General features: G+C 37.7%; 1 protein-coding gene across 3 annotated transcripts in view; it reads right to left on the bottom strand.

Annotated features, from left to right (window-relative positions):
* The window catches only part of LOC105475739 (src kinase associated phosphoprotein 2), a 213,625-nt gene extending 187,572 nt beyond the window's left edge, over positions 1–26,053 (bottom strand). Inside the window, exons 1-3 of one of the 3 annotated variants that reach the window (XM_011731226.3) lie at positions 25,825–26,053; positions 7,740–7,845; positions 7,093–7,118 (exon numbers count right to left, since the gene is read on the bottom strand). Coding sequence is in view for 2 of the 3 variants with exons in the window: in XM_071094946.1 (XP_070951047.1) it covers positions 7,093–7,118; positions 7,740–7,845; positions 17,285–17,351 (199 nt within the window). In the remaining variant the exon portion in view is untranslated. Of the gene's footprint in view, positions 1–7,092; positions 7,119–7,739; positions 7,846–17,284; positions 17,641–25,824 lie in introns of those variants that run through there. The other 2 variants (XM_071094946.1, XM_011731225.3) reach the window with 2 other exon arrangements.
* Positions 26,054–27,595: the final 1,542 nt, after the last annotated feature.

Consider the following 27,595-nt stretch of genomic DNA (forward strand, 5'->3'; position numbering starts at 1 on the left):
AAAACTTGCCTCCACTAAATATACAAAAATTAGCCAGGCATGATGGCAGACACCCGTAATCCCAGCTACTCAGGAGGCTGAGGCAGGGAGAACTGCTTGAATCCGGGAGGCGGTGAGCCAAGATCGTGCCACTGCAGTGGGCCAAGATTATGCCACTGCACTCCAGCCTGGGCAACAGAGTGAGACTCCATCTCAAAAAATCAAAATAAAAATAAAATGCTTTGGGGTGATATATTAAAATGAAATTGTCTTCAACTTACCCATTCTAAGAATTGCAGTTTACTGCTAGTATTTAAAAAAAAAAAAAAAAATCAGTGTGATGTTTATATTTACCTAAGATAAAATGAACTAAGTACTGCTACTGGCTTCATTTCTTCCTTATTTTTTTTCTCCCCATAATCCTTTGAATTAACTCAGAAAGCAAAGAATCTATACGTTATATATACAGGGATAGCCCCTTTTTAACCTGCATATAGTTGAAAGGACACATCATTTTTCAAGATGGTCTTCTTCATCTTACTATTGTTCAGTCAACAAACACTGCAATATTACTGCAGTGATGGTCCATCCCTTTTCCTCCCCTCTAGTTTTTTTTCAACCCAATAAAGAGTAAAAGCTGCTGTCTTATAAGGAGTTTTAACTGAACACAGGGGTCGCTGTTGAGTAGTGCAAAGCATTTTTCCTCCCTAGGGCTGAGTATTTGTAGTCAAACCTGCAAAGACTTCTACAAATTAAAAAAAAAAAAAAAGTTCAACTTGCACTTATGTAATACAAAACTAAACTCCAAATCAACAACAGGCATCAGGTAAACATATCCAATACAATTTACAGACATAAGTGAAAGCATTACAGCCTAATCACACATCTAAAAGAAAAGCACACTCAAATGAAATGTCTACAGAATCATTAGTTGGCAGCCATTCTATTACAATCACACACAATGTCAGTGGTGCTGTAAGCCTGTGCCACTGACAATAGCATAAATTTTACATCTAATTTCTGTGGTCATAAAATTAATGATCAGTTTAAAAATACTTCTTTGTAAAAGTTATTGCGCAAAGAAAAGACATGAATGTGTCCCTGTTATGTACTCACAAGGATAATTATGGGGTTGTTGCTCATTAATACTGTTTCTTGTTTCCCTAGAAAAGCATTTGATTTATCCCACAACTTTCAAAAGTTTAATTAACGATACAAATTTAACAGAATAAAAGACAATGATCCAAGACTTACCTTCCTATAATTTCAGTAGTAACAAACATTGCAACAAACTCAAGGTTTAATCATACTACAGCAGCATATTTTTCTGAAAACATTTTTAAATTTATACTAGCTGGGATCACTATTAGCCATTCTTTTTAACATGGTTCATTATCAATTAACATTTTCCCAAATGCCTAGAGATGTAGCCCAACAACAACTGAATAGTCATAATCTCTACAATCATTGAAGCTGATTTACCCAATTTGTTGCTTGTTTTTTCAGAACAGTCCTATTTTAAACACAATCAGGTAAACAGGAAATGAAGTAATATACAGGTTGAACATCCCTAAATCAACAAAACTCCAAAATGTTCCAAAATCCAAAACTTTTTGTCAACATGACAACACAAGTGGAAAATTCTATGCCTAACATCTTTGCTTTCTGATGGTTCAATGTTCACAAACTTTAGTTCATGCACAAAATTACAAGGTGTATATGAAACATAAATGAATTTAGTGTCTATGCTTAGGTTCCATCCTCAAGATATCTCATTATATATATGCAAATGTCCCAAAATCCAAAATCTGAAACACTTCTGGTCCCAAAAACTTTGGATAAGGGATACTATTAAACCTGTACCTAAAATCTGAGTGATAACCATTCTTTCTTACTGAAAGACAAACAGGGGGAAAAATTACTCTAGTGAAAATAAATTAATTTCTAATTCTCTACTTAGTTCACTTGTCTAAACTAATATTTCAAGTAATAATATATAACTAAATTTACATAATTAAGCATTTAACTTGTCATTTCTTCAGGAAAGTTTCATTCTTAAGGCTTTGAAGGATATAAGTCACTGAAAAGAAGATTCTCCTTGTAATTCTTCTACAGTAGGAGGGCTAATTTACAGCATGCAAATACTGAAGACAACTTCTGGCACGAAACTGGCGCAGAGCTTTAAAATAAGAATACCATTTTTCAAGCACTGCCTGTGAAATATACTCTACTACTATAGGTCCCGTCATTTCAAACATGCTTGAGACATTTGTACAAGGCCAATGGTGGGGGTAGGTGATAGAAGGAAAAAGCTGTGAATTATTTCCTCAGATTTCATTGTGGAGTTATCATTCAACAGAAAACACACTATGTTAGGAACGGTAAAAAAAGGAAATTAAACATCATCCAAACTTCAGACTTTTCTGCTATTCTTATTCTGCTATTCTTAGTCCATTAATAAACTTAAGAAATAGTATGAGCGAGAAGGTGAAAGGAAACTGCTTTCTAATTAAATCTACGCATATTTTACAATATCAATAAAATACTAAGGCAAAATCTTTTTTTTTTTTTTTTTGACAATTAGAGCAAAAAGATTTTAAAGGAGAAAATGAGACTTTTTAGCTGTAGCACCTGAAGCAATATATTCCCCTTTTTCAAAACTGTAGATACCAGGCCGGGCACGGTGGCCCACACCTGTAACCCCAGCACTTTGGGAGGCCAAGGTGGGAAGATTACCTGAGGTCAGGAGTTCGAGACCAGCCTGACCAACATGGTGAAACCCTGTCTCTCCTAAAAATACAAAAAATTAGCCGGGCATGGAGGTGGACGCCTATAATCCCAGCTACTCGGGAGGTTGAGGCAGGAGAATCGCTTGAACCCAGGAGGTAGAGGTTGCAGCGAGCAGAGATCGTGCCACTGCACTCCAGCCAGGGTGCGACAGAGTGAGAGTCCATCTCAAAAAAAAAAAAACACAAACAAAACAAAACTGTAGACACCAACATTTTACAAATTTGAAAAAAAAGTCTCATGAAATATTTGAGTAATGCTAATAAATACACCCTTCTTTTAATAATTGATAATTTTCCCCCAAATTGTTTGAAAACCGAATTTATGAATCAAGATTAACTTAAATCTTCTTGACAAATAAAGTTGAATCTGAAAGTACGCAATAATATTTATTAAACACCTACTATCTACTTTCACATTATCTTATTTCAGTAAATCAGTCTATAAAGAAAGCAATCACACCTAAATCATCTTTGGAGAAAACCGAGACTAATACATGATCAAGACACAACTACAGGCAAAATTTTTTTATCATGTACTTAACATATACAGCATTAGAAAATTCTAGTTAATAGTCCATAACAGTATTTACTAAATAGTAATATATTCTCATTGCAAAAATAATTATTTCAAGTCACATTAAGAGACCTATGACCTTGTTATGTGATAGAGAACAATGCTGAAATAATCACATAGCATAATTCCAGTGCATGAAGCCTAAATTCCGGAGGATACTTTATAGTATGAGGCAATATTGCAAGTAAAACACTAAGGTTAGAAACTAGGTTCTTCTGTTGGCCAAGCACGGTGACTCATGCCTGTAAGTCCCAGCACTTTGGGAGGCCAAGGCGGGTGGATCTCTTGAGCCCAGAAGTTCAAGACCAGCCTGGGCAACGTGGCGAAAACTCATCTCTACAAAAAAATACAATACACAGGCAGCGTACCTACAGTCCCAGCTACTCAGGAGGCTAAGATGGAAAAAGAATCACCTTAGCCTCCCAAAGGAGCTGAGGGAGGCTGAGGCTGCAGTGAGTCATGATCACACCACTCCACTCCAGCCTGGATGACAGAGTGAGATCCTATCTCATAAAAAAGAAAAAAAAAAAAGGAAAAAGAAAAGAAAAAAGAAACTAGGTTATTCTGTTACATACAATACTTTGAAGGATATAAAAAGGAACTATCTGTTCTAGATAAAACCAGCAATATTTCAAATGAATAACAAGGACTAGACTCAGCAAGAAGTGTTCTAGCTGATTAGATTCAAATCTTTCCTAAGTACAAGTAAAATTAAGGAATTTAGAAAATCAGCTGATAATTATTCTAAAGATGCAGTCGGTCAGATCTCTTCAACAGAGGAATCAAGACTTGCACATATAAGGATAAAAGAAGAATTTTAATAAATTAAATGAAAAAGAAGGTTGTAAAACAATAGCTTTCTATGGAAATTAATATAAACAATTGAAACATTAGCTTAATACACAAGCTTCAATAACTAGAAACCACTGTAATAAAATGAGTTTCTACCAGTGTAAACTATTCTCACCCAAAAAAATGGAAATATCAAAAAAAAATCCTAAGATCTATGCAGCCTAGTGTTTCAACTACCATATCAACTCAATTAATTTTAAATTTTAAGAATCGACAGCCAGGCATGGTGGCTCACGCCTGTAATCCAGCACTTTGGGAGGCTGAGGCAGCTGACCTCTTGAGCCAAGGAACTAGAAAACAGCCTGTGACACATGACAAAACCCCATTTTTACAAAAAAAAAAAAAAAAAAATTAGCTGGGCATGTAGGCAAGTGCCTATAGCTCCATCTACTCCAGAGGCTGAGGTGGAAGGATCACTTGAGCCTGGAAGGCGGAGGTTGCACTGAGCCAAGATGGTGCCACTGCACTCCAGCCTGGGAGGCAGAGTGAGACCCTGTCTTAAAAAAAAAAAAAAAGAAATACCTCAAACTGTAAAATCTGTATTGTTAAATCTCAGGATGGGAGATTATATAGAGTAGAAGGGAAGGATTTGTGAGGGAAGTAAGGAAGGATGATACATATCTGTGTGCATTAGAGAAATTAATAACTTATTAAATATGAATAAATCTGCATTAACTCTTTTTATTTAAGAACTCTCTACCTGGTCCTTTTTTTCCCCCCAATAGTGACATCAAAATGATACTTAACTGTCATTTAAAATATATATACACATATATGTAAATAAAATAAGGGTGTAAAGGTAGAAAGGAGGAAAAAGGTTATGTTCACAATGTGACCCTACATTGACTAGAGAGAGAGAGAGACAAGAGGGAAGAGAAAGGACGGAAAACAGCCAAAAGGAATTCTGCCCAGACCTCCTTGTATAAAGATAATCCAAAACCTCAAGGGGAAAACGCAAGGTGGAGAAAAGGCAACACTCCCAAAGCATATTTAGAATTGAATTTACTCAATGTAGAGACCTGAAAATAAATTCCTATTTTTAAAAAGAGATGTACTATATCTTGAATAATTACTTTGCAACTATTAGGTCTGTACCTTTTACTATGCCTAACAAAGTACAGGAATAGTCTTTTTAGAACAAAGCTGAATATACTTTGAGTATACAATGGCATAAAAATACTCAGCTCAATTTCTCCAAGGTATACACCTAATTCATCTACAGGCTTACTTTTAAACAGGCATTCTTCATAATTATTTAAGTCAATACAGCAGTATTGAACTACAAATGACTTATCGAGAGGAAAATGATTATGAGCAATCCCTAAATTCTATGCTTTTTGAACTCCTATTTTATGCTCATTTTTCAATTTCTATCAAATACTATATAAATTTCCATTCTCTTTAGAGACAAAGAATGTATCTCAGTAATGTAATTTTAATACCCACACACCTGAACGAATTCTAAAACAAAATACCAAAGGAAAAGTTTCTACACTATTACTGATCCATATGCAATTACACAATTGCTTCATATCATGCTTTTTTAGCTTAAAAATTTTAAATGCACAAATAATTAAACCACAAAGCACAATGCAAGTTCAATAATCACTGGAATATGCCTTTTAAGAGAGGCAGAATCTGGTATCTAATATTCTTCCATAAAGTATACTATATATCATAATTAAAATGCATAAATTCATTTCTACATTCATCTAAACAAAATGCAGCAGAATTAAACCCATAGATTAGGATTTTTTGCAGAGCACAAAAAAAGTGGGTACTTGCAGGTAATAGTTTCCTGCTCATTTCTTTATTTAAGTGTTAAAAATCTTAATATGAAAAAAAAATCTCTTCTCATTCCCTTCAATCATACCAATCTTGATGATCTAATGTGAAAATAAACTGTGACTTCCTTTTAATTGATTTTAGGTTTGTCTGGTTAACTACTTTGTTTATTGAAACTGTTACCACCTTCCCACTTATCAGTTGGCACAAATATGATTTACTCTGGGATCTGTTAGCTTTGGTTAGAAGATGCCACCCTGTGTGTCTTCCTCAAATCCGGAACCTAGCTCTATGGAGGTTAACTAACTTTATATTGTGACCCTCAAACCAGTATCCACAAGCTGTACATCATAACCCATGAATAAGTACCACGGAAGTAAGGGCCACACCCAGTTTCCCTTAAAGAATTGAATATATAAAGTAGTAGGAAGTTCCTATACCTTTCCTGATCTGTTTTTCAGTCTGCTAAGCAGCTGTCTCTCAAATCTAGAGGGAGACAATCAGGTTATCAGCATTCTCACATATTTCCAAAAAAATGAAACTGAATTCCCTTCTTTAAAAAATGCCTATGGCCCCTATGTATTCATATCAAAATAACCACAAGGAAAATAAAAACTTTCACTTGAAAAAGATTTTATTGTTTGTTCTCAAACAAAAATTTATACTGTTTTCAAATCATCCTTCAAAAACATTACCTGTGAGCACTCAGCCACAGGCCCTTCTCCTACCACTATAAAATAATCTCTGCAGTGATAAATGGCAGTGGGTTAATATCTCACCTCTGCTTCACCAAGTTATTCCACATGTAATTGGAGGTTTTCACCTTTCCTGACAAATTTCTGCCACAATGTACTCTAAGAAACACAAAACCTAAGAATGTTAAGTGCATAAGATTTCTGCGTCGGAAGACTGTGCAGAGTAAATTCTGGATATACTGTTTAATTTTCTTCTCAGCAGGGGGAGCTAGCACTCTCATCTTGAAGGTCTAAGTACACATTATAGAAATTTAAATTTTGATTCCAGCTATCAAATTTCAGTACGTGTTAGATTATCCTATTGAAATCTCCACAGAGGAAAAAAAAACTTTCAAGTTTGCCAAACATAAAAACTTACCTTTGTCTTGAAATTCCTGAAGATAGCTACAAAATAAAGAACATTATATTTTTAAATGAGGTTGAAAAATCAAAACAAGGTCTAATCAGTAACAATAATTAAAATCCAAAATCTATATTAAAAATACACACCTAGATATACATTAGAAAAAACTAATTCCTGTCCTGAAATGACAATTCCAAAATGCTTAAAAATTTTAAATAATTTTTAAAGATCTAAGTACAGTAGTAAAATGAGGACATATCTTAATATCTATGACATGTAAATATATTACATTTATTCATTTAAAGTAGTAACAATTAAAAGGATTATCTTTCTTCAGTGTCTGAGGTATTTTCTGTATATTAAAATCCTCAATTTACCTTTGTCTTATCATTTAAACCAAATATACCCTCAGATAATCAAAATAAACAGTTGAATTCTGCTAGAATGCTCAGAAAAATACATAATCAAGAAGGGCATTATAAGCATATCTGTGTTTAAAAACTATATAGTGGAAATCTATTTTTTGCCCTTTAAAAATACTTAACACCAATCAAATTAGAACATTAAAAATTTAACTCCATAATAATCGATTTCTTATTAAAATGTTAGTTACAAAACTGCTTCTATGTAAGAAATCAGTAAAGAAAAGGTAAGTGACTTACACAGACTTTACATCTTTTATCTTCTTAATAAGGGATTCTCTCTTTTCCTTTGCTTTCTTGGATAAATTTTCTCCTTTCAGTGTGTCTGCTACAAATGTTTCAACATCTAAACCACGCAATGTAAGAAACAGGATACAAATTATAAGAAATAAAGGTTTCGTGAAGATAAATAGGACAATGATTGTTTCTACACATAAGCGTTAATACCTGTACAATTTGTTATATTTATCATTCCAAAGCGTAACAGTTGAAGTATGTTTCAAATACTAAGTTGAACAAATCTGATCACCACTTAGCTAATAAAATGTGTATGTTGTATTTATGCTTACCACAGCAAATACTATTTGGATGTTTGGCATCATTAAACAGGAAAGAAGCACACAAGTTTTAATAAACTATGGTGCCAATTCTTTTATATGGAAGCAAGCACCAAGTTTTTATGCATGTGTTAATATCCTTTTCCAGTATTTTGTAAGTTCCGGTGTGAAAACGTCATTCATACATTGTATCAATATAAGCTAATGTCTCTGGCAAGGGTCTGTTTTCCCTAGAATAATCAATTTTCAGGTATATCCAACATGTAATGCTTTAAAGGAAAAAGAAAATCCAATTTTCTAGCCAAGATTCCCAAATCAAGCCCTCCTCCTTCCTACCTACCCACTCATTCTGACTACCCTCAAATAAAAAAGATAACCAGCTGTGTAGTTTTGTGAGCTCTTGCTTCTTGCCGTGGTTTACCACCTGAGATACTTCTTAAGGAAGAAGTACAAACATAAATTATTGCACTATATAAAAATATAGTTACCAAGAAATAAGATTTCTATGGCTTTATGTAACATTCCCTCATAGCCTCTGTTTTTTTAATTTTAGTAAACTTCTAAATTACTGTGTTGTCTGGTTCTCTCTAGTGTAAAATTTTTTTTTTTTACACTACAGGTTTAATTTTTATACTAGTTCCATTCTTCTTATTCATGAAATACTGTGCAATTTTAATTTTATTTTCAGAATTTCACAGCTCATTTTGAAATATCTAATATGGAGGATATCATTAAAAGGTGTTTAAGTAGGCATGGCTATAAATCATTTATTATTTCATATGGAAGGGATATATGTTTTACTTTCTTTTTCCTTAACTACTTTGTATGGCATCAAAACATAATAATATTACATATAAATAATTCAAAGTAGTATGGTAAACAATCTCTCAACTGTACTTAGAATTAACCATTTAAAACCTAGTATATGGGATGAATGTTTGTAATTCTTGATTACAAAAGTATCTTGATCCAATGAGGAAAGCTGATTAAACTTCTATACATTCATAATAAATGTGTAAAGGTAATTTTTCACTAAGTCAATATGACAAGTAAAAGAATTAAGAATACTGTAATAATTTTTAAAAATAGCTTATGGTTTGAAGTCTATTAACAACTAATGTGTTAAAAATAAGTATCAAAATGAAATGAAAGCAAATGTCACAGCTTCTCTTTGAGTTATATTTTGATGAGGGGGACATAGAGACATAATCTAGTACTAGTGCAAATTAGACACAGACTTCTAAAGTGAATTCAAAATAACAAAACTTACAAAGAAGCATGCTGCTCTAAATGCTTTAAGTTTTGTACCCAGAAGACCAAGCAACCTTTGGACATTTAGACATTAGCTGAAATGGAAAGATCACTGGCTCCCCTCAGATCATTACATTAACTTTTGCAAGAAAGTGGAATAAGGGAAGAAGCAACATCCCTACTGCTGATTCTTCTTCCAACCAGACTCAATAGGAAGAATCACTGGCCCAGTGACTGGGGAATAGTCTGCTTAGTGTTATTTTCACTCAATGTTTGCCTTTGATTCCTTCTTCCATGAGTATTTAATTGCCTATTTTACATTTTCATTATACAATCCAAGTTTAAACAAACAGAATCTATTTTCTATCTCTGGAAGTAATAACAACAAATTGCCCCCAAGAGTTTTTTCTTTAAAAGGTCATTTCAGTTTTATAAAAACTCAGGAAAAAAAAAAAAAAAAGGATGCAATAAATACTCTACATAGTGCTCTCTAACGCCCCCAAACATGTTTTAAAATACTGATCCATGTTACTATTTTATGACAAAGTATTTTTTTTGAAAGAGTGTGCAACTGCAGGAAGAATCGGTAATTTTCAAGGATGGCAGAAATTCAGAGACTGGGTACGGGTTTTTTTTTTTTAAGAGTAGCCTTTTTTAACATACTTATTCCTAAGCTTTTCCCAGAAAAGGTTTAAAGCAACTAAAATTATTTAATAAACAGTGCCTTTTTCGTGATTATTTCTCAAAGGTGATGTGGAGAGGGTAGAAACTGCTCTGCTAAAAAAACAAAACAAAACAAAACAAAAAAAACCTTTAAACTGGAAGCAGTTCCTGAAATAATTTTAGTTTGTTGATTGTCCACAGACTTGGTTTTTAAACTTTTGCAACCTAGGTTATTTCTTAAAATCTACACTTTACCCGTTTCTTTTAGAATCGGATGAAACCAGCCTCTTTCAGGCACAGGAGACTCCTAGACATGCCGGTGGCCTTCGGCTGGTGCCTGAACAACACACCGATCCTGATCTCGCAACGCAAAGACAGACCAAGCGCCGCAAAGAAGTTGTAGGGCTGCGAGATGCTCCAGCTCTGCAGTCGGAGACACGCACATCTAAACCCCAGGGTTTCTCTCAGGCGGTGCTGTGAGCATGGAGAGCCAGGTCTGGGGCAGTGCCCTCGCCAGACAAACGGGGCTGGATCTGTGGCTTTGCAGCTCAGAGCCAGGGTAATATTTCAAAAGCGAGCAATAAAAGTCTTGGGCGAATCAAGTGCTCTTCTGGCTGGTTGGAGAAGAGATTTGAAGCTTTTTATTGTGCTCTAAATAGCCCTGCAAACGGTAAACTAGCAAGCACAGTAAACTAACAAGAGCGTTAGCCCTCTTCTACCTTCCTTTGAGGGTCGTGTTCCTCGGTTAATATGTAGATTTCACCATTCCTGACTGCCGGTAATTCAGGGAAACGCAGTAATTTAATTACAAGAAAAGGTCAGCCCCCCTCGCTCGACTCTTAGCCCGGTTTTTAGAATTCTTCCTCAGAGGGAGGGGCTCAACTCACACTCTCACGCATACTGGCCACGGGAGAGAAGCGTGTGAGGCCCACTCTGCGCCCACGGGAAAGGGTTTAACTACCGGGTTTAACTACCAGGTTTAACTACCCCCACAAACCCCCATCTCCTGCCTCCGGGCCAGCAGCCAAATAGATTGCAGGGTCTGCACTGCTTGCATTTAACCCCAGAATTACCCCTATCTCCATCAGCCTCCACCCCAGCCCAAGTCATCAGCAGGAAAAAGTTATCCCGGTGAAAGTAAATGTGATGGGATTTTAGTTACTATTACACCTCAACACTGTCAAGAGTAAACCTTATCTCATGGTACAGCTGTAAGGATCTGGGGGAGAAGGCCTCTGAAAAGATCAGATTTACAACTGCTCTGCCGATAAATGTCAAGGTCTGAAAACAAAATTAAAAGATGACGTATGCTGGCTCAGCAATCTTAAGCAGTTTAAGTTAGAAATCTCTCAATTGCCATGGAGACCCCTAAGAGGCAAACACACCAAATCACTAAATAGTACTCCAATTTTCCTTTTTTCCCCCTTTTAACATATAGACCTCCTAAAAAACAGTCACCCCACCTTTCCCTAGAGTCACCAGTGGTTGGGACAAGTATCTAACACACACACTAACTGCTTTCTACCAACTTCTACACAGATCACATAGTGAAAAGGTGGAACTACACTAGGTCAGAAAAGTTTACATTTTTTTTGCAAATGATAAAATAACTCTCAGTTTCTGGATATAGTATCTAGCACAGGTTCCCACTCTTGAAAAGCAGTTTGGCCACTTGTCCTCACAACCCCCAGCTATCAAACAGCCTAGAATATGGCTTGCAGACTGGAGGTTAAAAACAAGTCACAAAGGTAACACCTCCTCTTCCTGCCTAATCCTCCAATCACCCAATACCTCCTGGCACATGCATATACACACACTCAGCCTCCATGATGGCCTGAATTGTATGGGGGAGGGAGCAAGAATTGAGCTGAATCTACCACCATATGCTCAGCCGCAGATCAATAAAATAAAGGTAAAACCATCACACAGCACCCCCAATGGCCTTACTAACTTAATTCCACATCTCTCTCTACATTGTGAATTGGGCCAGATTTCTCTTTGCTTTCACTGAGATGTGCTGTCACCAAACTTAATATGATAGGGATCCTAGCCTAGAATCTAAGCTGCCGTTAGGAAAAAAAAAAAAAAAAAAAAAAAAGACAAGCTCTTCTCTGTTAAACCAGGGTATGGCTCTGACCAAACAGCTACTGATGAAAACATAAAAATCAGTTAAACTGGGCACATGCAAATCAATGGAGCCAAATGCCCAAAGTTGGAAAATGGCTAATTGAAAAGTTATTGATTGTTCTGATGTCCTTCCCTAATTACTCAGCACGTGCTTTTACAGGTTGCAGATGAACTGTGGACTTTTCAAATATGGAAAAGGTGACATGACCTGGCACAAGAGCTCTCATGGTACAGTGGGTAAAACATACCAGAGTCTTACAATCCAATCATTGGACAAAATTTCCAAAATTGACTTTGGGAAGCTAAATGATATATTTTGATAGAAAGCTGGGAGATCGCGCCACTGCACTCCAGGCTGGGAGACACAGCGAGACTCTGTCTCAAAAAAAAAAAAAAAAGAAAAAAAAAGAAAGCTGGGCTGTTTAAAGGTGGGGCTGAACATCTTTCAACCGCTGAAAGATGACTCTTGATAAATAGCACCTTACAATAATCAAAATCTTTTTACCACACATTTTCAAAGAAGCCACAGTGAATAACACATTAGTCTGAGATTTACACTATATTCACTTTTAGGCAGCATCTATTGTAATGTGTTCAGAATGTGATTGAAAAAGAAATGTAAACTCAGTGGAATGAAAAAGATAGACTTAGCTTTAATTGAAAAAGACAAACTAAGTGAATAATGAGTATATAAAATCTAGCCTATGCCACTTTTATCACCCATATATGACACTTAATCTGAAATTTATGAGAGACAACTGTGTTTCAAATCACCAGCAGCTTTTCCTAGGCTGTTGTGTCTACCTTCCTTCTAGTAATACTTTAACGCTGGTAACAGGAGCAATAAGCCCGTTTGCAAATTTTTCATATAATGCTAACTTTTTAATATGTTTAGATTCTTATTTTTGAAGAAAACCAATGATAATTTGGATTGGGTAGCTATAAAAACTGTACATAATATCAAGAGCCTTATATAGTAATGAGATGAAAATACTTTCAATGGACAGCCATGCCAAAAGATCTCCTCCCAAGACAAAGTAGGACATTATATACTTAAAATAGGCAAATAACTTTCCTAACACCACATCTTAATTCATCTGTATTATTTAACCCATACAAAAAATCTCTATAAACTTCTAGTCCCTTAATTTACATATATTCCTATTTCCAGAAAAGAGTATCTTGGAGGTACAATAGATTTCATTTTGAGATTAAATGTTCTCATATCAACTCTATGCTCTTTAGTGATTGCTGCCCAGTTGGGGGAGGCTTGTTCTTGCTCCATAGGAAAATCCAGGTGCTAAGGAGGTAGGTGACTACTGGTGACTCAGTAGGTGGCACTCTTCCCTTTACATACTCAGCCAATGTCCCAGAAGGAAGTTATGAGACACTAGATACACCATAAATAATTCTCATAGGAAAAATAAAACCAAAATGTTGACCAAATTATAAATGGAACTTTGGAAAGGTGGAAATCAAACCGTAATATACTCAGCATTGAAAAAATTCTGCGTCTATTTCAAATAAATTGCACTCTTCACCTAGTGCCCCTACAGGAATCCCTTTAGGGGACTGATTATATACCCTAAATAATATTGTGTGAAAAAAAATTCATACATTATAATCAATGTGTGAAGATAATCAATGTCCCCTAAACATACTGATTATCTTCACACATAGTGTGTGGGAAAAACATTTTTAATGTTCTAAAAATTCCCAGTAGGGAAAATGTGGTATTTCTAATCAAGACTGCCATGTGAACAAAACCTCAAGATCACTTTGCAGAAACTATATAACCACTTTATTTATTGTTTGTTTGGTTTGGTTTCATTTTTCAGAGCACTAACAATCACTATTTTCCTCTTTTAACAATGGTTTCATTTGCTAATTTAGTAAACAGAAAATAACATCTTCTTAGAGCTTTCCTTTTAAAATTTGTTGTCCTAAAACAAATGAATGAGGATGAATGAGAATATCTGATTGCAAGCCACTAAAAAACCATTATTTAAAGGGTGATTAAACAAATAAAGGAGGCTGGAGGGAAGTGGTTCTAGTTCCTCTTACTTTCTGGCCTGCCTAGAGAAAAAAAAAATCACATAAATCAAGATTATTCTTGCTGCTAGTCCTTGTCAAAATATTTGGATGTGAAAGAAGATTAAATGGACAAGATTTGGGATTGTCCTTTGATTTCAATTATCCAGGCTAAACCTGTTCTTCCATTGTTGTAGAAAAGAAAAAAATCAAAGGTTGCCTGTAATGCATATGGCAGCTCAAAATTTGCTTTCAATAACGAAATTCTGTAAGTCCTTTTCTGTTCATATAACCAGAAGAATAATCAACATTTTATAAAAAGCATAGGTCTTCAAGACTGACTCCACAGAAAATATAACTAAAAATCAAACTAGATAGCCACTTTTTCAATGGTATCTTTACACAACACATGTGAGTTAACAATAATAAGCTTTTTTTTTTTTTTTTTTTTACATTTCTATGGAATGTTTTTTATAGGGGAAGGAAGGGAGAGGGAACAAATGTTGAAAGTATAGCATAGAACTGCCATAATCAGAAAAATAAAGAAAAACAATAAATAAGAATACACTTGAGTACCTTCCCTTTTAAGCAGGTGAAATTTCAAACAATAAATATGACATATAATGATTTAGATAATAGGCATATGGAACACAAACAGATACATCTAAACAACATTATTTTTAACAGTCATTATCTTTTGATTTTATATTCTTCTTTCTGAAAACAAAGGACTTTAAACCCCTGAAAAGTTTAGTTCCTTATCTTCTCTACCTTAGAATTCTAGCATAGTACCATACATTCTAAGAGCACTCAACTGTTAACTACAACAACATAACCAATATCTCCTTAGTTTCAAAGAAATATGCTAAATAAGCCAGCAATATCTCTAATATTCAAACCAATATAAATGCTTCTATAATGTTAGTTACTCTAAATCTACTCATATACTCTTACCCAATAAACTTGAATTATGAAAAGAATCATGTATAATGCCAACAATATTTTTAGATGAAATACGTGAAATAACTGCTGACAGCATCTATTCTTGAAGCCTTCTCTACCTCAAAAAAGATTTTAATTATAGTCAAACATAAGATGTTAACAATTTTCCAAATAAGTTTTTTAAAAACCCGAAAAACACTGATTTGTTAAATTTCTTTAAATATAAATACACCCCAACTCACTTCCATACTTCTTGAAAATATCCTCTGAAAATAAAGTGTAATTTAAGTTTCTAATTCCAAAAGTTTTAATTGTAATATTTGTTTTTAATACTTCATGTGTTTTAATATGTGATTTGCTTTAATAATATAAAATAGTGAAAATGTCAATAAAATGACTTTAATTTCAGACGTTATGCTAGTATATTACCTGACTAAAGAGAGAGGGCAGAAATATATCGGAAATTAGCATTGGCAGATAATTTAAAGATGTAATTTTGAGTTTTTAAATTACACAAATAAGGGCCACATGAAATACTTGTGATCTATGGGAATAAGAGAATAAAGGTTCTCATGACCTACATATCATATTATCTGTGATGTATGATTATGGATCCAAATAACAAACTGCACTATGGGAGTTACCAAGCTTTAAAACGTGCACCTAGAGGTCTATATGTTAGTTCTTAAATTCAAAAATACAGACATAGAATATCCTGAAAATTGTTTCATCTATTTTTGGAATAATGATAAACACTTTTCTGCACTGGTTATTACAATAATATTCTAAATAAACAATTCCAGCACTGTAACAACAAAAAATGTTAAGTGTAGTAAAACAAAATCAGTAGTCACGCAGATGTAAAAAAGCTGCCTGAAGTCAGTCTTTAGACTTCTTTAACTATTTCCCTTAGTGGTACCCTTTAATGACAACAAGCATTTCTTAGAGTGAAAGGCTATCCCACCACAAATGCATTCAACATACTGTACCGTAATCATACAAACATAAGTCTACATTCATACACTTAGTTTTCATTTCCCTACCACATTAATAATGCCAAGCACCAAAACTGAATAACAGCATATTAGGAGATTTGGACTCACATTGCTATAGGAGTAACCTACTATTTCAAATGTCACATTTTAGATGATGTTGCTTTTTAAGAGTTATAATAAGCAATCTGTAATCTATTCATGAACAATACTGAAAGATAAATATTTTATAGAATCTAAAACTAAAAATCGAAATTCAGTTTCCAGAATTCTGACGTACACAAGACAAAATAAATGATGGTTGAAATTCCAGAACATTAAGATAGGCAAGATTTGTGCTACCTTAAAAAGATATATTTTCTAACTTGTACAGAAATATAAATTTTTATTGGTTCTTAGTGAACATACACACCTCCATATCCAGAAAATTAATGAACTAGTAGTGGATTCATAATGCTACTGAAGAACCACGTTTTTAGCTCCTAAAACAAGTTCCTATAAATGGTAATGTAAAACTGAAAAAAGGAAGATAAGGGTGCAAACATGAAGTACTTTCATCGTGTCACACAGGAAGTAGAACTTTAACATATCCTTCCTTTTTTGCTTTAATATATTACTGAGGCTGGGGACAAGTGGCCATTTGAGAACCAGACCTTCTTCAAAAGTTGTAAACGTGAGTGAGCTGAATGTTTAAGAAAAACAGGAGTTTTAGAAATGACAAACTCTTTCACCCCATAACCCCTAACACCTGTGGCTCTGACATCTCTTTGCATCTCTACATCTTCTACCTCCATTGGCCAGACCACCCAAGAACTACTTCTTTGACTTCTGCTCCCTTCTGCCTGCTCACGCAGCATTCATTATCATTCTCTCCCTCTACCACTCTTCCTTCCCCGCCCTCCTCTGTCACACTCACACACACACACACACACACACACACACACAGTCTTCACAATGCACATAGAAACGTCCTGATCTCACTTGTGTAGACCACCAAAAAGGGCTTCGCCACCATCCCCGCACCAAATTTCAACACACACGCCCACTCCCTTTCTGAGACGAAACAACCCTTCTTCTCTCCTCCCTGTGCCAACCCCACTGGCTAGAAGACGTAGGGAGCGTGCGGATGGAAGATAAGGGCTCTGAGTGCTTCTGTCCCCACCGGCTTACCGTTCCCTCGCCCCCGCCCCAACAGCATTACCGCCGCCTTCCCGCTCTTTACCTGCCAACAGGTTCCTAATTTCCTCAGGGAGGGGGTATGGAGAGGAGGTGCTGCTGGGGTTGGGCATGTTAGGGAGCGCAGGGCGTGCGGGGAAAGAACCTGCGCTGAAAAGGTGACCGACGGGTTGGGGCTGCGGCTGCGACCTAGACTCAGGCTAGCGGCCCGGATAAAAACAGCGGGGCTACAAGTCGGGACACTGGCGGGCCAGGGCTCACAACAAGGAAGTCACTGAATCTCCAGCAAGCAGCAGCTGGACTGTCGGCCCAGCCCCGCCCAGAGGGTCGGGGCGGGGAGATGGGTAGGAAGAGACACGAAGGGCCTGAGGGGTCCAACTGCGCATGTGTATTCCTCGGTTTTCCCGGCCCCAGAAGAAAGAGCCTCTGGGCAAGCCACGCCCACCGCTACGCCGGGAAGCAGGAGGAGGAGCCGCTGGTGGGAAGTGGGCGGACTGAGGCTGTGTCACCTGATCCAGCGTCCGAAGCGCCTTACAGCCATTTTTGGTGCTGGTGCCACCACAGCTGCTGATCGTTTCTCCAGGATTCCAGAAAATAATGTATCCGTGATACACAGTGTATAGAAGTTTTCCAATTACGCCTTCTGCGTAACAGTTAGTCCCACCGCAGTTTAACCCACAAGGAATTTTCTATTGTCCAAAACTATTATGGCCTTCTTTGTCCGATTGAACGGAGGTAACGAAGTCTCATCTTCCGCCAGTCGTCCCGGAGAAGCCAGTCTGGAGCCGCCCCGCAGCGCGCCTTGTGATTGGCTCTTACATTACTTTTCTACCTAATTCATATCCTTGGGGTGACAGATTTTCCCCACTATAAGGAAGAATGGGAAGTTCTAAGCACTGTCCTTTGGCAGGAAAAAACAAAACAAAACAAAAAATCAGAAGGCCTAATAGACATAGGCACCACTGTCCATCTACAAGCATCAAAAATAAAATTGCTGGTGGTGATTAGTAGAATAAAATTATAAAATCTGCTCACTCCAGCTTGACCATTTAGTCAACAAATACTTATTGTCTGCTATGTGTAAAGCTTCTTAAAAGTTTTCTCTTAAAAAAAAAATGGCTTCTTTAAAACCTTTAACAGGCATACATCTTTGTGCTTCCCAGATACTACATTTTTTAACAAATTGAAGGTTTGTGGCAAGCCTGCATCAACCAAATCTGTGGGCGCCATTTTTCCAAAAGCATGTGCTCACTTCATGTCTGTGTCACATTTTGGTGATTCTCACAATATTTCAAACTTTTTCATTATTATTATTATATATGTTATAGTGATCTTTGAAGTTACTATTATAATTACTTTGGGGCAGCACAAACAGCACCCATATAAGACAGCGACTGTAATCCATAAATGTGTGCCTTCTGACTGCTCTACCAACCATACTTTCCCCCCATATCTCTCCCTCTCTTGGGCCTCCCCATTACTTGAGACACAACAATATTGACATTAAGCCAATGAATAACCCTACAATGGCCTCTGAGTGTTCCAGTAAAAGAATCACATGTCTCTCACTTTAAATCAAAAGCAAGAAATGTTTAAGCTTAGTGAGGAAGGCATATTGAAAGCCGAGACAGACCAAAAGCTAGGGCTCTTGCACCAAACAGCCAGGTAGTGAATGCAAAGGAAAAGTCCTTGAAGGAAACTAAAAATGCTACTCCAGTGAACATGCGAATGATAAGAAAGTGAAGGAGACTTATTGCTGGTAAAGAACGTTTTCATGTTCTGGATGGAAGATGAAACCAGACATAACATTCCCTTAAGCCAAAGCCTAATCAAGTGCAAGGCCCTAACTCTCTTCAAGTCTACAAACGCTGAGAGGTAAGGAAGCTGCAGAAGAAAAGTTGGAAGTTAGCAGAGGTTGGTTCATGATGTTTAAGGAAAGAAGCCATCTCCAGAACATAAAAGTGTAAGGTGAAGCAGCAAATGCTGGTGAAGAAGCTGCAGCAAGTTATCAAAAAGATCTAGCTAAGGCCAGGCATGGTGGCTCATGCCTGTAATCCCAGCACTTTGGGAGGATGAGGCGGACGGATCACGAGGTCAGGAGATAGAGACCATCCTGGCTAACACGGTGAAACCCTGTCTCTACTAAAAAAAAATGCAAAAAAAAAAATTTAGCTGGGCATGGTGGCCAGCCGTGGCTGGCGCTTGTAGTCCCAGCTACTCAGGAGGCTGAGGCAGGAGAATGGCGTGAACCCAGGATGCGGAGCTTGCAGTGAGCCAAGATAGCACCACTGTACTCCAGCCTGGGCGACAGAGTGAGACTCCATCTCAAAAAAAAAAAAAAAAAAAAAAAATCTATCTAAAATATCTGATGAAGGTGGCTATACTAAACAAAGAGTTTCAATGTAGATGAAACAACACTTACTGGAAAACAGTGCCATCTAGAACTTTTGTAGCTAGAGAGTAGAAGTCAATGCCTGGCTTCAAAGCTTCAAAGGAGAGGCTGACTCTCTTGTTAGGAACTATTTCAGCTGCTGACTTTAAGTTGAAGCCAATGCTCATTTACTGTTCTGAAAATCCTAGGGCCCTTAAGGATTATGATAAATCTACTCTGCCTGTGCTCTATAAGTGGAACGACAAAGCCTGGACGACAGCACATCTGTTTATAGAATGATTTGCCGAGTATTTTAAGCCCACTGTTGAGATCTACTGCTCAGAAAAAAAGATGCCTTTCAAAATATTGCTGCTTATTGACAGTGCACCTGGTCACCCAAGAGCTCTGATGGAAATATGTAAGAAGATTAATGTTTTCATATCTGTTAGTACAACATCCATTCTGCTGCCCATGGATCAAGGAGTAGTTTCAACTTTCAAGTCTTATTTTAAAAATATATTTCATGGCTGGCCATGGTGGGTCGCACCTGTAATCCCAGCACTTTGGGAGGCTGAGGCAGGAGGATCACTTGAGGCCAAGAGTTCAAGACCAGCCTGGGCAACATAGTGGCACCCCATCTCTACAAAAAATAGAATAATTAGCCAGGTGTGGTGGTGTGTGCCTGTAGTCCTAGCTACTCAGGAAGGGAGATGTAGGATCCCTTGGGCCCAGGAGTTCAAGATTACAGGGAGGTATGACTGTGCCAGTGAACTCCAGCTTGGGCCACAAATGAGACGCTATCTTAAAAAAAATATATATATATATATGTGTGTGTATATATATATATATGGCTATAGCTGCCATAGATAGTCATTTATCTAATATATCTGGGAAAAGTAAATTGAAAAGCTTCTGAAAAAGGTTCACCATTCTAGATGCAATTAAGAATATTCATGATTCATGGGAAGAGTCCAACATTAACAGGAGTTTGGAAGAAGTTGATTCCAGCCCTCAGGGATGATTTTGAGGGGTTCAAGACCAGTGGAGGAGGTCACTAGAGATGTGGTGGAAATAGCAAGAGAACTACAGTTAGAAGTGGGGCCTGCAGATGTGACTGAACTGCTGCAATCTCATGATAAAACTTGGAGGTATGAGGAGTTGCTTCTTATGAATGAGCAAAGAAAGTGGTTTCTTGAGATGAAATCTACTCCAGTCAAGATGGCGTGAATACTGAGATTAACTGTGAATAATAAGAAAGGATTTAGAATACTACATCAACTTAGTTGATAAAGCAGTGGTTGGAGAGGATTGACTCCAGTATTGAACGAAGTTCTACTGTGGGTAAAATGCTAGCAAACAACATCACATGCCACAGAGAAATCTTTCATGAAAGGAAGAGTCTATCGAGGAAGCAAATTTCATTTTTGTTTTATTTCAAGAAATTGCCTCAGCCATCCCAGCCTTCAGCAATCACCACCCTTGTCAGTCAGCAGCCATTCACACTGAGGTAAGACCCTCCACCAGAAAAAAGATAACATGCTGAAGACTCAGATGATCCTCATTATTTTTTAGCAATAAAGTTTGGGGGCTTTTTTTAGAGATGGAGGTCTCCCTATGTTTGCCCAGGCTGGCCTGGAACTCCTGGGCTCAAAGGATCCTCCCACCTTAGCCTCCTGAGTGGCTTGGGACTACAGGAATGTACCGACATGTTCAGTTTCAATAAAGTATTTTTCAGTAAGGTATGTAAGTTACTTTTCTTTTTTTTTTTTTTTTTTTTGAGACAGAGTCTCGCTCTGTCGCCCAGGCTGGAGTGCAGTGGCCGGATCTCAGCTCACTGCAAGCTCTGCCTCCCGGGTTCACACCATTCTCCTGCCTCAGCCTCCCGAGTAGCTGGGACTACAGGTGCCCGCCACCACACCTGGCTAGCTTTTTTGTATATTTTTAGTAGAGACGGGGTTTCACCGTGTTAGCCAGGATGGTCTTGATCTCCTGACCTCGTGATCCACCCGTCTCAGCCTCCCAAAGTGCTGGGATTACAGGCTTGAGCCACCGTGCCTGGCATTATTTATTTTTCTAGACATAATGCTACTGCATACTTAATGAACTACAGTAAACATAATGCTTATATGCACTGGGAAAGCAAAATATTTGTGTGACTTACTTTACTGCAATAGTTGCTTTATTGGTTTGGTCTAGAACCTAATCTGCAAAATCTGTGAGGTATGCCTGTGTGTGTGTGTGTGTGTGTGTACACTCATATTTATTACATATATGTACACATATACATATTTATTACATTCAAGTGCCTCTTAACCATTAAAATCCCTCAAAACCTGGTGTAGAACCATCAAGGAAAATTAAGTCACCAAAATCCCTGAAGAACACAGAATAGAGGCTGAAGAGGAAGGCTTCAGCCAGAAACTGCCTAGGCAAAGCATTTAGTGAGTATACACTGTGTATTTCTCTTAGTAGAAATATTATTGACATTCCGGGCGCGGTGGCTCAAGCCTGTAATCCCAGCACTTTGGGAGGCCGAAACAGGTGGATCACGAGGTCAGGAGATGGAGACCATCCTGGCTAACCCGGTGAAACCCCGTCTCTACTAAAAAATACAAAAACCTAGCCAGGCGAGGTGGCGGGCGCCTGTAGTCCCAGCTACTCGGGAGGCTGAGGCAGGAGAAGGGCGTAAACCCGAGAGGCGGAGCTTGCAGTGAGCTGAGATCCGGCCACTGCACTCCAGCCTGGACAACAGAGCGAGACTGTCTCAAAAAAAAAAACAAAAGAAATATCATTAACAACATGAGTCATTGAGATGCCCCCTGCCACACCCTCCATCTCTGCTTGGCAAGGCACATTTTCAAAACTACGTAAATGTCAGCTTCTATATTAAGTCTTCACTTAGATTTCCCTTGGTAGAGGTAGTGGCTCTTTCCTAGAAGTTACTATTATATCTTATGTTGTGCCTGGGCGCCAGTCACAATGTAAATTGTTTATTCCTTTGCCCTCCAGCCTTCACTAGATCAATTAAACTTTAGTTTTCATTAGAATCACAGAGAGAACCTATTACATTGTGAATTCTCAAATCCCATCCCCAGAGATTCTGAGTCAGTCTTATTAGGATGGGGCCTGAGAATCTGCATGTTAAACAGTCCTCAGCCGTAGCTCACACCTGTAATCCTAGCTCTTTGGGAGACTGAGGTGGGTGGATTGCCTGAGCTCAGGAGTTTGAGACTAGCCTGAGCAACATAGTGAAACCCCATCTCTACTAAAATACAAAAACTTAGCCGGGTGTGGTAGCGTGCACCTATAGTCCCAGCTGCTCGGGAGGCTGAGGCAAGAGAATTGCTAGAACCTGGGAGGCAGAGATTGCAGTGAGCCGAGATCACACCACTGCACTCCAGCCTGGGCAACAGAGCGAGACCCTGTCACTGGAAAAAAAAAAAAAATCCTCATAGGTGAATGCAAGACATCGTGAAATTTCATTTTGAGAATCACTTTGCTACTTCCCAGCTACTACAGGGCACAAAATTTGTTGTAACTTATCTTTCATCCTCAGCTGGAATCCTAAACCTAACACAGAATAACAACTTTATTAATAGTTCATCAAAAACACTTCAGTCTAATAAAAAATTGGAAAGTCAAATACAGTATGACATTTTTGTGTAATTCTCTGAGACAAAAGTAAACTAGTTATAAAAGGAAAAAATAGAGCATTTTAGAGTCTGTATATTGCCTCTCAAAACAAACAAACAAACAAACAAACAAAGACAAAAACTTTACGGCTGAAGTAAAACATGCAAAAATAAAAACAAAAAAAAGACACCCCCGCAAACAAACCCATTCCCCAAAATGGAATCTGAAATTCCTACCCAGATGTTTAAATGTGATGAATTATAAAGAGCACGGAAATTTTGAATTATTTTTGGTGTAGGTAAAAATAAATAAATAGTCATTTTACAATATAGGTCTTCCAACTTCAAAGAATTGAGAACTATTTTTCTTAAGCTACAAAATTATCTTCCTTCCTAAAGAAGAAAACGACTATTTCATGGACATTTTATATTAGGGAGGATTCTTCCTCCCTCTACAGTTATCACATATAATTCTTTGTCTTGTCACATTTTTTATTAAACCAGGCCTCCAAATGTTCCAATCCTTTGTTTCCTTCTGATAGAACTGAACCTTTTTTTTAAATTCCTGTGTCTCATTTATTCATGTATACTCCAGTCATTCCACTAAGGAATTGAGGTGATTTGCTCTTGTATCAAATAGACAGCTTTCTGGAGTGGATCAAATGGACAGTGTCTACACTGCTCATTATGACAAGTCGTTCTTGTTAGTGAGAGACAGGAAACTATTAAGATTTCCTTAAAATATATAGCATCTCATATTCCAAATAAAAAAAAGGCAATAACAGAAGATGGACTTTTTGTGTGAAACACATTTCCCCTATTTAGGAAGCCATTCTCAGACACAGGTCCATGATGGATTCACTTGGGCAATGCTTTGTATAGTCTATCATTTTTACTGTTTATTGTTAAAGTTATTGAAATTGATTATAAGATGGAAAGTGTAATAAAGAGAAGTTAGGAGAAATACATTCTTATTTCTCTGGTTTCCATAACAAAAACCAAGAAGTAAATCAAATCATACTTTACATTCTTTAAACTAGTCATATCAGGTTGAAAAAAAAGAATAATAAATGTAACTTTAAATCTCAACCTAAGAGAGGTAGCGGCCTCCCTACCATTCTGCAGAGGAGAGACTAGACCCTGCTAAAATCTTATGATTTGTCTTACCAAAAGTAGATCCTCCAGTTCAAAGATATACGTATATATCCCTATAACTGAAGCTAACTGCCTTTCTTATGTTCTTTAAAATTAGCTTAGGGGTACTGAATAAGTATTTTCCCACAGGCCTAGGTTTAAGAGAAGCTAAATAAACACCAAAGAAAAATAGAAAGTAGGCCAAAATACAATTTACTTTTCTCAGCCTTATCGGGAGAACCCGCTGCCGATGGTTAACATGGGTTCTTTTCTATTTCCTAGGCATCTTGGCTGGTTTGAGAAATAAAGGGAAAGAGTACAAGAGAGAAATTTAAAGCTGCGTGTCTGGGGGGAAACATCACATGTCAGCAGGTTCCATGATGTTCCCTGAGCTGTAAAACCAGCAAGTTTTTATTAGAGATTTTCAAAAGGGGAGGGAGTGCATGAATAGGGTGTGGGTCACAGAGATCACATACTTCACAAGGTAATAAAATATCACAAAGCAAGTGGAGGCAGGACGAGATCACAGGACCACAGGATGGGGCGAAAATAAAATTGCTAATGAAGTTTTGGGCACACATTGTCATTGATAACATCTTATCAGGAGACACGGTTTGAGAGTGGACAACCTGTCTAACCAAAATTTATTAGGTGGGAATTACCCCATCCTAATAAGCCTGGAAGCGCTACAGGAGACTAGGGCTTATTTCATCCCTTCAGTTTTGACCATAAAAGGCGATCGCCTTAAGGGGGCCATCTATAGACCTACCCTCAGGGGCGCATTCTCTTTATTAGGGATGTTCATTGCTGAGAAAAAGAATTCAGAGATATTTCTTCTATTTGCATTTGAAAGAAGAGAAATATGGCTCTGTTCCGTTGGGCTCACTGGCAGTCAGTTCAAGGTTACCTCCCTTGTTCCCTGAACTTCGCTGTTATCCTGTTCTTTTTTCAAGATGCCCAGATTTCATATTGTTCAAACACACATGCTCTACAAATAATTTGTGCAGTTAACACAATCATCACAGGGTCCTGAGGCAACATTCATCCTCCTCAGTTTAAGAAGAAGATGACGGGATTAAGAGATTAAAGTAAAGACAGGCATAGGAAATCACAACAGTATTGATTGGGGAAGTGATAAGTGTCCGTGAAATCTTCACAATTTATGTTCAGAGATTGCAGTAAAGACAGGTGTAAGGAATTATAAAAGTATTAATTTGGGGAACTAATAAATGTCTATGAAATCTTCGCAATTTATGTTCTTCTGCCGTGGCTTCAGCCGGTCCCTCCGTTTGAGGTCCCTGACTTCCCACAACACAGCCTCTCTTACCTTCATTTTTATTTGGCTTTCATAGACATGTGGAAGAAAGATTATATTTATACTTAGGCATTATATTAGCTATCTATTGCTGCATAACAAAATTAAGTAGCTTAAAACAAACAGTATCTCACAGTTTCTGGTGGTTAGGAATCCATGAGCAACTTAGCTAGATGACTCTGGCTCAGAGCCTCTCATGAGAACTGCAGTCACCTGAAGACTTCACCATGGCTAGAGAATCTGCTTTGATGTTGGCTCATCTACAGGACTGCTGACTAGAGTCCTCCATTCCTCTTTGTCTGTTAGAAAAAAGCCTCACTTGTTCACAACATGGACTTCTCCATAAGGCTGCATGAGTATCCTCATGATATGACAGCTGGCTTCCCAAAGCAATTAATCCACAAGACAGAGTAACCAAGACAGAAGCTGCAATATCTTTATGACTTAATCTCAAAAGTGACATCACTTTACTGCTGCCATATTTAATTGGTAACACAGACCAAGCCTGCTGGAAAGGGGGAAGGGACTACAGATGGCTGTGAATACTGGAGGTAGAGATCATTGGGGGCCACACTGGAAGCTGGCTATCATAGTTGTCCTTCTGATGCCCAATGGTTCACATCCCTCCCACATGCAAAAATACACTGATCCCCTCCCAAAGCCACTTGCAAAGTCTCATCCCATTGTCACATAGGCTCAAAGTCCAGAATCTCATCATTTAAATGAAGCTCAGGTGTGGATGGTTCTCCTCTGGTTTAATTCCTTAAATACAGCTCTTTGAGGCTGGCACAGTGGCTCACGCCTGTAATCCCAGCACTTTGGGAAGCCGAGGTGGGTGGATTACCTGAGGTTGGGAGTTCGAGACCAGCCTGACCAACATGGAGAAACCTCGTCTCTATTAAAAATGCAAAAAATTAGCCAGGCATGGTGGTGCGCACCTGTAATCCCACTAATCATGAGGCTGAGGCAGGAGAATTCCTTGAACCTAGGAGCCGGAGGTTGTGGTGAGCCTAGATCGTGCCATTGTACTCCAGCCTGGGCAACAAGAGCAAAACTCCCATCTCAAAAAAAAAAAAAAATACACACACACACACACACACACACAGAGCTCTTTAAGTACAGATATCTCAAACTAAAGCTTTATGTACTACGAAGACAAGTTATCTTGTCCCCACATACTCAACATACAAGAGGAGACACTCATAGGATAACCACCACAGACATTCCTATTCAAAGGGGTTGGGAGAACAGGAAGTAAACAAAGATCACTGGTCCAAAGCAATTCTGAAGCCCAACCAGGAAAATGTGGCAAGTTATTTGATTAGGACACAGTTCTATTCCCACCTGGAAATAACTTATCCTTGGCTCTTCGTTATTCCCTCTGAGCCACCCGTCTTTTTCCATGAACGGTTGTATAATTTTCTCAACCTGCTTCCTGACAATACAACTGAGGTGGGGGGTGGGGGGTAAAAAGATCTCTTTTCATTTTGTACTGTCACTGTCCCAATTCTCTATCAGTCAGAGTTCAAGTAGAAAATCAAAACTACTAGAATGAAGCTAGAAAGATGGAAAGAGATATAATATATGGCAATTTGTTACAAAGATTAAACCCTTCCCAATTGTGAAAGCTGGTTAAACTGTCTCTTTATATAAGGCAGTTATCTTTACATCTGATGCTCGAGCTCAAAGTCCACGGAGCAGGGAATCAGAAAGGGAAGATGGAAGAACTTCATGGCAAGCTGGTAACTAGAAGTATAAGCCATAGTTCATGAGCACAACCTGAAACCCAAGTTAGCTCTCACTTGATGGTATGGATGTCCTTCAGAAGCCAGAGTCCTTCATTAAAGAGCTAAATGCACACACTTGACCAAGAGTCAGAGAAGTAGAAGGAGGATCCAATAGAAA

The sequence above is a fragment of the Macaca nemestrina genome, chromosome 4 (genome assembly GCF_043159975.1).
Source record: "Macaca nemestrina isolate mMacNem1 chromosome 4, mMacNem.hap1, whole genome shotgun sequence".
NCBI lineage: Eukaryota > Metazoa > Chordata > Mammalia > Primates > Cercopithecidae > Macaca > Macaca nemestrina.